This window comes from Falco punctatus, assembly GCF_963210335.1.
Source record: "Falco punctatus genome assembly, chromosome: 1".
Classification (NCBI taxonomy): Eukaryota; Metazoa; Chordata; class Aves; order Falconiformes; family Falconidae; genus Falco; species Falco punctatus.
In genome coordinates, this window is record NC_137580.1 from 86,198,122 (window position 1) to 86,208,874 (window position 10,753).

A 10,753-nucleotide genomic window follows, 5' to 3' on the forward strand; every position below is an offset into this window, starting at 1 on the left:
GATGTGGGTTTAGAGCCTGCAAAGTTAAGGGATCCCTGACTGTCCTATGAATCTCCTTTCATTCTTACTAATACTTCACCTGTTATTTATATAAGCCTCCTGTTCCACAACTCCATGTATATTTTTAATTTACAGCTGTGCCAATATGGTTGTCACGAGAAGAATGCAAAATCCACGTTCCCAAAGTTTCCATAGTCCTTAAAGACTTAAAAGTCTGAAATAAATCCCAGTGTCCTGGATTTAAAAGTCCTGAGAAACCAGAAACTTGTCATTTGTTATTTCTGAGAAACTGAATCTCTCAAGTTTCTGCAAATCAAAGAAACTATTTAGTTAAAATGTCATATTGGAAACAAACGGGCAGAGAGGCAAGAAATTAGCTACTACAGCAGAAAAAAAATCTCAGTAGGAAGCCAGGCGAAGCTTCAGGCTCTGCGTAAATTTGTTTCAATATTAAGTTCTTAGTCTCAGATTTGATTAAAGTAACGATCTTTATTTATAAGCCAGCTGTCTTCTCCTCAAAAGCCTCTGCAGGCTGCCTTAGGGTTTATTATTCTAGTAGTATTATGAGGACCTCCAAACTGGTGCAAAAGATAGCCACTGGTTTTGAGATCGATATACTGGGGGTAACCGTGAAGGTGAATAATATATTTTCTAGATTTTTGGAAATGTTTTAGTAAAAAAATGTTTCTAAAACCTCCATGACAATACTCAAACCTTTGCGTCTGAAACTTGTAATGTCTGAATAGAGGTCAGAGGTCATAGTCATAAGTTAGGCAAAGGCTGAATGATGGCTTAAACCAAAGAGGACTTAGAAAGCCATGACCCTCCTGTGGCCCTCCTGGAGGACACTCCAGAAGCCACCCTGCCCTCCACTGCCTCACGCTAGCCCACACACAGACACGTGTGTTTGCTGTCCTGGCTCTTGGCTCCTGACCGGGCGATCCGTTTCTCCAAATGGCTTTTAGAAGCTAAAAAGCAAAAGCCAGTTTATCACTGGCTGCCGCCCAGCAGAGCTGAGGCTCATGCTCCCCAAGAGCACAGGACCAAGTGACCAGCCACCATTTCTCAGCAAAAAAATGCAGATAATTTTTTTAATGAAAGCTCCTTATAGCTTGCTTTGTCTAGTCAAGCATTTTGGGCGAGGTGAGTCTGATGGCGTTACTGTACCATAAAGGCTCAGGATTTCACACATCTTTTCACATGAGGATAACTTATTAGCTCCTGCCAAGAGAGCGGCTACGCTCCAGTGGGCAACTCATCCCCTGGCCTAGTGCTGGCCACAAGAGCTACGCACCCTGCCCTCTGCAGGGCTCAGGCTAAAGCCAGGAGCTTTCTGGCCAGCTGCATTTTAGACCCTAAAAATACACATTTAGAAATTAAACTGTAAACATGTTTATTTCTAACATCCAGTCACCCTGAGCAGCAAGTGGCCTGAGGAGATCAGCTGGAGGGCAGGTTTGTAATTAGCCTGCTGTGCTCAATTTCCACCCCACTTGGAGATAAGAGCCTTCAGCTGTGGGGAAGGACCCAGTGCTTTTAAAGAGGCCCTGCCACCCTTTCTAGGGGTTCTGCTCTTTAGGAAGATGGGTTGAGAGTATTGTCTTGTGTGTGTGCAGTATGGCCATCACCAAGAAGGAGATGCCTCCTGAGTTAATAATATGCTAAATTACTTTAATTCTTTGAATTGCCTTCACTTAGAACTGTTTTAACATGGTGTTTTATTTATGTATATGCAGATGTCTCCTCTGATAGGTTGCTTGCATAAGGGGTGGCACAATAGAAGTCTTTTCTTTTAAGTGTATTTGTTTATTCTGACTAGAGCTGGAGGAAGAGGAAGGAAAATGAGTTTCCCTCCTGCCTAGAAGCTGTATTTGTATGTGACTGCCACGAGGTGAAGCTCTCTCCACTGGAAAGAAGGACAAAAGGAGTGCAGGTGTTCCAGGGTGCCCCATGCCGCAGGAGGTAACACCTTTGGGCAAGGGCTCCACAACCGCTTTCCCTTCTTTCTTTAACTGTCTGTGAATCCGTGTGGCTGGCTGGAGGAGAAGCTCAGTGTATGTCTTACCCTAGTGTGGAAAAATCCTGAGTAGCCTGGCCTCCTGGCTGATTTCCTAGTGGAGTGCAGGGATATGGAATGCTGTTGTTTTGGAACAGTTACCGGAAGTGCTACATGGCCTGTCCTGGGGCACCTGAGCTCCTTGCACTGGTTATGTGTTCCTACTCTTGTAGGGGAAAAAGAGCGTGCACTGGTGAGGACAGTACTGACCTGGAAAAGGCCTTTGCATGAACATGTAATGGATGTGCCTGGCCAGGTACCGGGCTGGGGGGGAGGGGCAGCCAGACCTGAGCCCTCCCAGCTGTCCTGTTTCTAAATGACTGGCTGCCCGGGGGGTGTGGGGGGATGGAACTGAAGAGAGAACTTACAGAGCTGACTGCAGTTTCTGTGTGTGTTGGAAAGGACACCGGTGCTTTCACTTGAAGTGCTTGGGTTTTTTGCAGCATACACTGTTAATTTTCATAGCAGCCTAGTGAGTTAAATAGTTAATGAACTTTCTGACCAGTTGAGAGGCTGAGTAACTTCCCTATAGCACAGGTGGTAGTGGGCAGGAGCAGGTCCAGTTCCCCAGGTCCTCCCATTGCTACACATGGTGGTTTTAGTGGAATGTCACCTTTGCCAGTTACCATGTCTCTGAGGGCCAGTCCTACTGCCTGCTGGCAGGCTCTGCATTGTCAGCTAGCAGAGCCAAGGTGGGCTTCTGTGCTTGCTCTTCCCAAAGCTGGGAAAATACCAGCTGGGGGATCACAGCCCACATCATTCGATGGCAGCTCAGCTCAAGTGTTAGGAGAACCACCTGGCTCAGTCACTAACCTTTCTGGTGAAGGGGGCAGTAAGTGTCAATGGACAGATGTGACAAGTGCTGTCCAAAGAGGATGTCCCATAGCCTGCTAGAGATGCTGAAGAGCATTCCTACCTGTAATCTATAGGTGGTAAAGCTCAGGCCACTGGCCCCAGGTCCAGCAGAAATAATGAACACCTCATCGCTCCCGGTCTCGGTGGTCACTGCGGATATGGAGGAGGGCACATCTGGGTCCGTGTCCTGAGGAGACCGTTCTGTGCTGCCTCCGTGGGAAGTGACTGAGGGGGGGAAAAGGAAAATCAATGAAGACTGCTTGCAAGAGTCCCAAACATCTGTTCCTAACTCCTCCATGAAAAACCCTCCCCAAGCAAACCAGAGCAAGCTTTGGCTGTCCTGTCACACCAGCCAGAACACAAAGCAAGCCAACAGCTTGCTCTCCTGCAATGGCAAGCTTCTGAAAAGAAACCGAAGGGGAGGAACACCCTTGGGTCTGCTTTCTAGTAAAGACAGACCCAAACTGAAATCCCTTCTACTAAACACACACAGTTGTGCTTCAGATCAGAAATTTGCGTATTTGTTCAACTGCTTCCTTATTTGTATTTAATCACCTCCATTAATACTGGGAGCTGTGCTTTTTGCTTGAGCCCTAGAGATGCTGCTCCTGCAGGCAGCCTTGTGCTCTGGGACTGCCACTGGGGTGTGTGCCTGTGTGTCCCCCCAGGGCCTGTACACCTGGTCCAGGCTAGGAGAGCTCTGGCCACAACCTGCTCAATGATTTTTGTAAAGGAGGAGATGGGAAACTGTCATGGTTGGGAGAACAGAATGAGCTTTTGCAAAGAGATCCTTGTGAGAGCTCTGTGTGTAATGGCTGATGGTTTAGTGGGAAACTGATGGTGTGGAGCAGCTCCCTGTTAGCCCCCACCAGCCAAAAGGGACACTGATATGACTTGCGTGTTGTGACTCAGAATTGCAGTGAGGGACATCACCTGCAGCTTGGCTGGGGCTCCCTTGTTCTGGAAACACACTGTGATGTAAACATCATCTAAAACAGTCCCATCCATAAAACCCTTCAGAAAAAGTTAGCTCTGGGAGTCAAAGCTGACCAAAGCCAATGAAAACATTATAAAACCCATCCTTTCTGGGCCAGGTCAGGCACAGGGGAGGTAAAACTCTTCCACAATTGATGGAGCTTTGTAAGTTGTTTGTAGCAGCCTGAACCTGACACATTTGCTCTGCTAACCCAGTGTCGCTGCAATGCCATGTGCTATGACAGCTTTTGTTGGCAGTGTCGTGGAGCTGTGCTTGTGCCCACTCCTTGCCAGGGGGATCACCCTACCAGCGAGGGGGGAGAGCCACAAGGGATAGCTCACACAACAAGGGCTCTCTGCTGTGAAATGGCTCCCCAGCTGTGCATGGGTGAGATGGCGATGAGGACTGTAAGGAAGGAATGATCTGATTAACTGGCCTGGGGCTACGGGGTGCCCTGACCTGCTGCGATGGTGCTCCTGCTGATGCCCCGTGCTTACCCGCCTGCTCCCGGCTGACAGAGTGGTTGTTGTTTTCATTCTCCCGACTTGGCACCACCAGCTGGAGCTCATTGATATCAGCGGCTGAGTTCTGGATCCTGTTCTACAACTCAGAACATGCCCCAGTAAACATTGTCAGATAAACAGTGCAACAGCCAATATGAAAGAGAGAAACAGAAATTGCTGAAGCCATTAGCACTAACCTCCTGGTCACTGCATGCGTTGGATGAGCTCCTTTTGGGGCACGTTCTCTGCCTGAAAAGGAGAGACAGCAACAACAACAAGCCCACGAGTGAGTCAAAGATCCACAGAAGGGAAGGTCTCAGCTGTGCTCATTCTGCAAGGGGCACCCAGCAGGTTGTGAGCTCTCCTGCCTGCAGGAGCGTTGATAATACTTGCCAAGGCTCAGGGCAACAAGGCCTGAAGGCCAGGGGAGAAAATTACGTGCTTATGTAGTGGGAAGTCAGCTGAAGAAGGGAAGAACCTGCTATCTTCTTCCCATGATCACTGCGAAAGCAGGAGCAGAGTTCAGACCTTTGCAAAGCCCCCCCAGGCTCCCCCCTGCCGGCTGCTCCCTCACGGCAGTAACCCAACAGCAAGACCAAAATCCTGCCTTTGGTCTGGGCAGTGGCACCATCCTTACCCTGTCAGGCAGAATGTTTCATCTGCAGAGCCAATATTGTGTGCTGGGTTATATTTAGCAAGCAGAGAGCATCAGATGTTGTTCGTTTGTATGAATGTTTTATTAAAAGACAGCGCTAGAGTAGATGATGGCTGGGCAGATGTACCCCTTGGCTGAAGGGAGGTGAAAGCACGTTCTTAACCCATTTTTTCACATTTTTACGAAAACTGACGTTATGAAACAACTAGTGTTGTTTAGTGTTGTTTACTTTTGGATGAATAAGATTTAAATATGTCACAAAGAAAGGCTGGCGGCAATGAATGCAATGATGACTGAAGCGTGTGTGTTTTGTCTTTGTGTGCAGCAGTTCTCCATGGGACAGTGTAGGGACACATGGAGCATTAAGGTACTGGCCAGCAAGGATGTGACCCGTATTACTGGTCTCCCTACTATCTGTGCTGGTGGCTCGCATTTTTCCTCTTCTTGTTGGAGGGGTTGGCTTGTTTTAAGGCATTTAATTTCCTCTGTACAAGTTTGGGGGTTTTTTTGTAGTCATGTGTTGAAGCCAAGATTTCAAGTTTTCAGTCACCATTTCATTCCTGTTTGTTTTTAAGAATGGGGTCTCAGAGGCCACCTGATGAGGCTGGCCAGGAGCCGGTGTCTGCTCCCTCTCAGGCACAGTGGGTTTCATTCCTTCACCGTATCATTGGATCTCTTAAAAAAATGCTTGTTGGTTGACAAGGGAATTGAGGGAGGAAAAAAGACCCCATGATGCACTCACAGCACTATTCCCAGTGAATAGAGAGAAGAGTACAGAAAAAGGGGAGAGCGAGTTGGCACTTGAGAATTTAATCCAAAAGCAGTCCAGACAGATCACTATTACCCCAGGAGGCACAGTGGCATCTGACACTGCCTGGGCTTCTCGGGGGAACGCGGGGCTAAAGTCGGGGAGACCCTTCCTTAACGCACTGGTTCAGGAAAGGGAAGCAAGGAAAGGCTTCCAGATAGGAGTGGTGTTGCCGTCTCAAGCAAGATCAGACAGAGTAGGAAATTCTTCAGAATGGAAAATGTGTATGTAACAACTTCCCCCACACACCCCAGGAGCTCTCATTGGGCACCAGAACCATTTCAGCAGGAGTGACCTGACAAAACATGCCTCAAAATAATGAATTGGCATGGCGATCAAGGTATTCAGGTAGATGGCGGGAGGACCATCTGTAATTCCCTGATTTCTCCACATGGCATTCATATTTTTTTTAATCTCTTCCCCTCCTCCCAGATCTTTCCTGCCAAAACCCATGAGAAAAACTTAATCAAATCTGATATATTCCTGTGAAATACTCTTGTTTCAAATAACTGGCATGTTACAAGCAAATTTGTTTAAAATATTCCCACCCAGGGATTAAAAAGCACAAAGGAAATGTTCTTCTCTAAGAAAACACAATTTAGCACATACTTCTTCCACACTGAACATCAGGCACTGGCAGCCCAGTCTTTTTAGTTATCTGGATGGTCTCATTTTGGGGTTTATTTGAACTTTTAGCATGACTTAAATGTTTGAGTTCTCAGAAACACAAAAATATGTTCCTGGGATTCTTGTATACAGCTGTCCCACTTACAAGATATTCATATTCTCTGGGACAAAGCTGGAAAGATAAAAGATCCATTTTAAAAGTATCAGCAACTGACAGCTATGGATAGACAGGGCAAGTTTTGCATTAAGAAACTGAGATACCTTATGTTCGTTTGGCTCCTTTCCTTGTCATTCTTTATAAACATTGTGCTCTACAATATCTACATAGGACACACCACAACTGCCTTGAAATCCGCGCTGCAGTTTGGCAGCATGAACCGAAGGGAGAGTAACGTACCCCTGGCAAAGATGCTTTCTGTGTGAGTGTGGTAGAATAAACATGAATACAAGAAGGAAGAGTCCTGTTCCTCCAAGGTTTAAATTAGGATTAAAAAAGGGTAACTGGTTGAAATCACCGTTTTAACTTTTTCTTCCCTCATCACACTTTGGGTATTGAATATCTGGTTTCCACTGAACAATTTAATTTACTGTTAAAAACTAAGACATGCAAAGGATAAGAGTTTCTAGATTTGGCCAACAATTTTGATGGGAACTTGAGGGTTTGGTTGGGTTTTTTTCTTCTATTCAGAGCTGCTGTCACAGTGCCTGGAGAAATGTGCTAGCTTGCAGGACTGGGGATCTTAGTCTTTTTTTAGCTCATTCTGTAGTTGGACTGCCTCTCCCGTGGCACGCTGCAGCACCTTGCCACCAAGGGGACCAGTGGTTCATATTGGTGTGCAGCTCATGGGTACAAAACAGCCAACATGCAACCACACCAGTTTCCACCATTTAAAACAAGTTGTAATTTTTTTTAGAAAATATTGCTTCAAACTTCTCAAGTAAACAAAAACGCTCAAGTCTGTTGGCAGCTTTGTGAGGGTGATCCTGTGCTCCCTGGCAGGCAGCTCCAGCTGGGTCTGGCTGTCTTGGGTTTCCAACCAAACCAGCCTGACGTGCAGAGGGACAGAAACGGAGGACACAGAACAGGCAGGGAATGGTTTCTGGGTTGTGTCTAATGTGAGGATGGCAGAGGAGAGGTCTGCTTTTAGCCCAGAAGTGATGAGGATTCTCTAGGAGGGCATTATATGACAAAGGATGAGCTTCACCTCCAGGTGATGGTCGGGCTGCAGGCAGTGACTGGCAGGGCAGCTTGCATGGAGAGAGGTGGCAGCACGTGACAGCTTGATGAAATAGCTGCACGTGGAGGGGGTTGTAATTGGAAACAGGTCATTGGCAGGCTGTGCAGATGTAAAATGCAGTTGCAATCCATGGGTTGCAACCATCGAGCAAAAGTCTGACTGCATGGGACAGGACTAAAATTAAATAAGGTGGACATGTCTGTTGTTCTTGGGTCTTGGGAAAGAAAATAAAAAATACCCCATTACTTGAGCCAGGCCTCATGGCCAAAAGTAATTAGAATTATTGGCCAACTAACAACTGAATCTTTCATTCCCTCCCCAAGCAGCAAACAAAAGCTGCAGTGTGGCAGAGACTTGGAGTTTCCCCAGCGAGCTTTGCCCTGGCTGAATGCAATGAGCCCAAGCAGACACTGCTGACGACTTGGTGCATTGGAGTGGCAGTAGGTGCCAAGCCCATCCCGGGCCATTTCTACCCCTGGCAAGGCAAAGCCTGCTACTTTTAGCTGAGCAAGAGCAGCAGATAGAAATGGGAGGGAGGGAATACAGCTACACCTGGTACCAGAGAAACAAATAGAGTACGAAGAGAAAAGGAAGGCGAATTTACAAGGCTGAGAGATTGGTTACTATTAGCATCCTTTGCAATGGCACGCTTCAGCCAGGATGAGGTTTGCCATGCCTCAGAGAGCTGGTCCCACTTCTGACCATGCTGCATTGGTAAAGCATCTTCCTTTCTCCCCTCAGCCCGCTCCTCACCACCCTGATGCTTTCCATAGTGAGGACAGGCTGTGGCTAACACACATCTGGCACCTGATTTCAAGCCCCTATTCAGGGCAAGAAGCATAAAATAGAGCTTGGTGGGCTCAAACTAAAAGAAGTTTAGATGTGCTTAACGAACTCTGCAGTCTTTTTCTGAGCTGTATTAAAACCCCATAGCTGGGAAGTATAGGCAAGCTCCGACCAGCGCCAGCAGTTCTGGGGCCAGAGACCAATATCCTCAAAGCAGTTAGTGCAGTAAAGAGGGGGGGAAAAGATGCTTCCAGTGCAATACAAGTGAGGTTACTTGGCACAGGTCATGGCATGGCTTCCACATGTGTCAGATCTCACTTAAATGCTTCATGTCTGACAAGAAATAAGGTATTGTAATCAAGGCCTCCCTGGGATAGCATGCAGGCAATGTGGGCATACAGCAGGAGAGTAATGCTCTGTCAAGAGGCTACAGGACTAGGGATAGTCTCCATTTATACACAGTCAATAGTTGACGGAGGTACGTCTTCCTTTTTTTTTTTTAAAAAAAAAAAAGTTCACAGAGCAATGAAAAGGCATGAATGCCACTGTAAAAAGGAGTGAGTGTAATCCTGGTCCTGCACTGTAGGACCCCTGGTAGGAGGTGTTCACAGTGATCAGCACATAAAGATGTGTATTGGGGAAAAAAATATGTTCCTTTTTTTCTGTTGGTTGGCAAGAGCAGAATATTACATTATTTTGTAAACATGTGACAAGCAAAAAGACAAACTGTGCATGTGAGCAGCATGGTCTGACTTTCTAAACAGGCTGCGCAGAGTAAACTTCAGCCAGTAGAATCTCAGATTGCCGGTGTACTTTTTGGTTTGAATAATACTCTGCTTCATGGATAGTTACAGTGAAATTAAATAGGGGTAATGGAGCAAGAACAGCCTACTCAATTTGTGTATCAGCCTAGACTGCTGCCATAGTGCAGGGAGCATGTTTCTGTCTCTCTTGAAGATTGGCGAGGGTATAAAAATAAAGTATTTGGTATCTGGAAGACATTTTCCACCAGACGTTTTCCTTTAGAGCTAGCAAAAAATTGTTGTCTAAATAAGTGTTCTGCAAGCTCTTTAAAAAGAAAAAAGGCTAGTTAGATGTAACACATGCAAGTTTAACTCTTACAGCTATGAAAAGCTCAGACCCTGAAAGCAGGAATTTCTATATACTGCAAGAGAGATTATATTTAAGCTTCGCCACCTTGCCCACATTCTCTTGTACCCAGTGTGATGGCCTATATTTTGCATTTATTCATCAAGAGCTAGAAATGCAGCTTCCAAAAGGCCAAGGAAAACAAAGTTCCTCTACCGAACCAGCCTTCAGGGTTGGAGGATGTGCAATAGCTGAGGCAGGGGATGCAGGAGGGGAGCAGCAGACAGACTAGTTGCACACTGCCACGGGGAAATGAAGGCCACTACTAACACCCAGTCGCCACAGTGGAGCCCTGCAAGGGACAGCATTGGTTTTGGTTTACCTGATATTTTCATTGAAGTCAAAACATTTGAAAAATAGTTTCTTTTGACAAAAGCCCAGGGAGCTTGGGCTCTGTTTTGAATTGGTTGGAAGGGGAAAAAAATAATAATTTTCTACAAAAAAATTTCACTAAGGAGTTTGTAAGAAAAATGTGAATGTATGCTGAGGGGTGGAGAAGCTGTCTCCTGGTAGATATAGAGAAAAGAAACATACAAAATAAAAGCAACTGCCTGGAGAGGTATGATTTTGTCACTGGCTGGGTTTGGCTATTTAAGCAGTTAGCTTCGGGACCTGGCAAGCAGCAGCCCAGCTTGTGAGCTCTCTTGACTGTGACATTCAGATGACATTTGGGGACAGTCACAGGTACTGCAGCATGGCTCTGCCCTAGCAGTCAGAGATGTGCAGATGACTGCTTAACACATGAAGTGCATTGACATTAAAATGTCGGCACAGTCTCCTGGATAAAACATGCTACAGACTGGAAAATATTCCTTAATCTTAATTCTAACTGGTAATACTTTTGTTGTTATTTACTATTCTGCAGAGCATTAGCGATGGTTAGAGTCAGACTGTGGAATGCCTGTGAAAAGCCGCAGTGGCTGCCAGCTCAGCTGGGGACAGTTGGGGAAGGGTGACCTTTCTGGTCTGCATTTATCCATTGGCCAGGCAGTGTCCCAAAACTGAGGTTCAAAGGCACCACTGCCATTGAAACAAAATACTGCCTGAGAATGTCCTCACCCCTCAGGTATACCTGCAGGAAAAAGAAAATAAAGTGGTGG

At 46.3% G+C, this 10,753-nt stretch overlaps 1 protein-coding gene across 6 annotated transcripts in view; it reads right to left on the minus strand.

The window, feature by feature from the left end:
* The window catches only part of LOC308058147 (uncharacterized protein), a 40,079-nt gene that overhangs the window by 9,320 nt on the left and 20,006 nt on the right, over positions 1-10,753 (minus strand). For all 6 annotated transcript variants that reach the window (XM_080373522.1, XM_080373525.1, XM_080373527.1 and 3 more), the window contains exons 3-5: positions 4,588-4,639; positions 4,385-4,487; positions 2,973-3,136 (exon numbers count right to left, since the gene is read on the minus strand). In XM_080373522.1, coding sequence (XP_080229648.1) covers positions 2,973-3,136; positions 4,385-4,487; positions 4,588-4,639 — 319 coding nt within the window. The remainder of the gene's footprint in view (positions 1-2,972; positions 3,137-4,384; positions 4,488-4,587; positions 4,640-10,753) is intronic.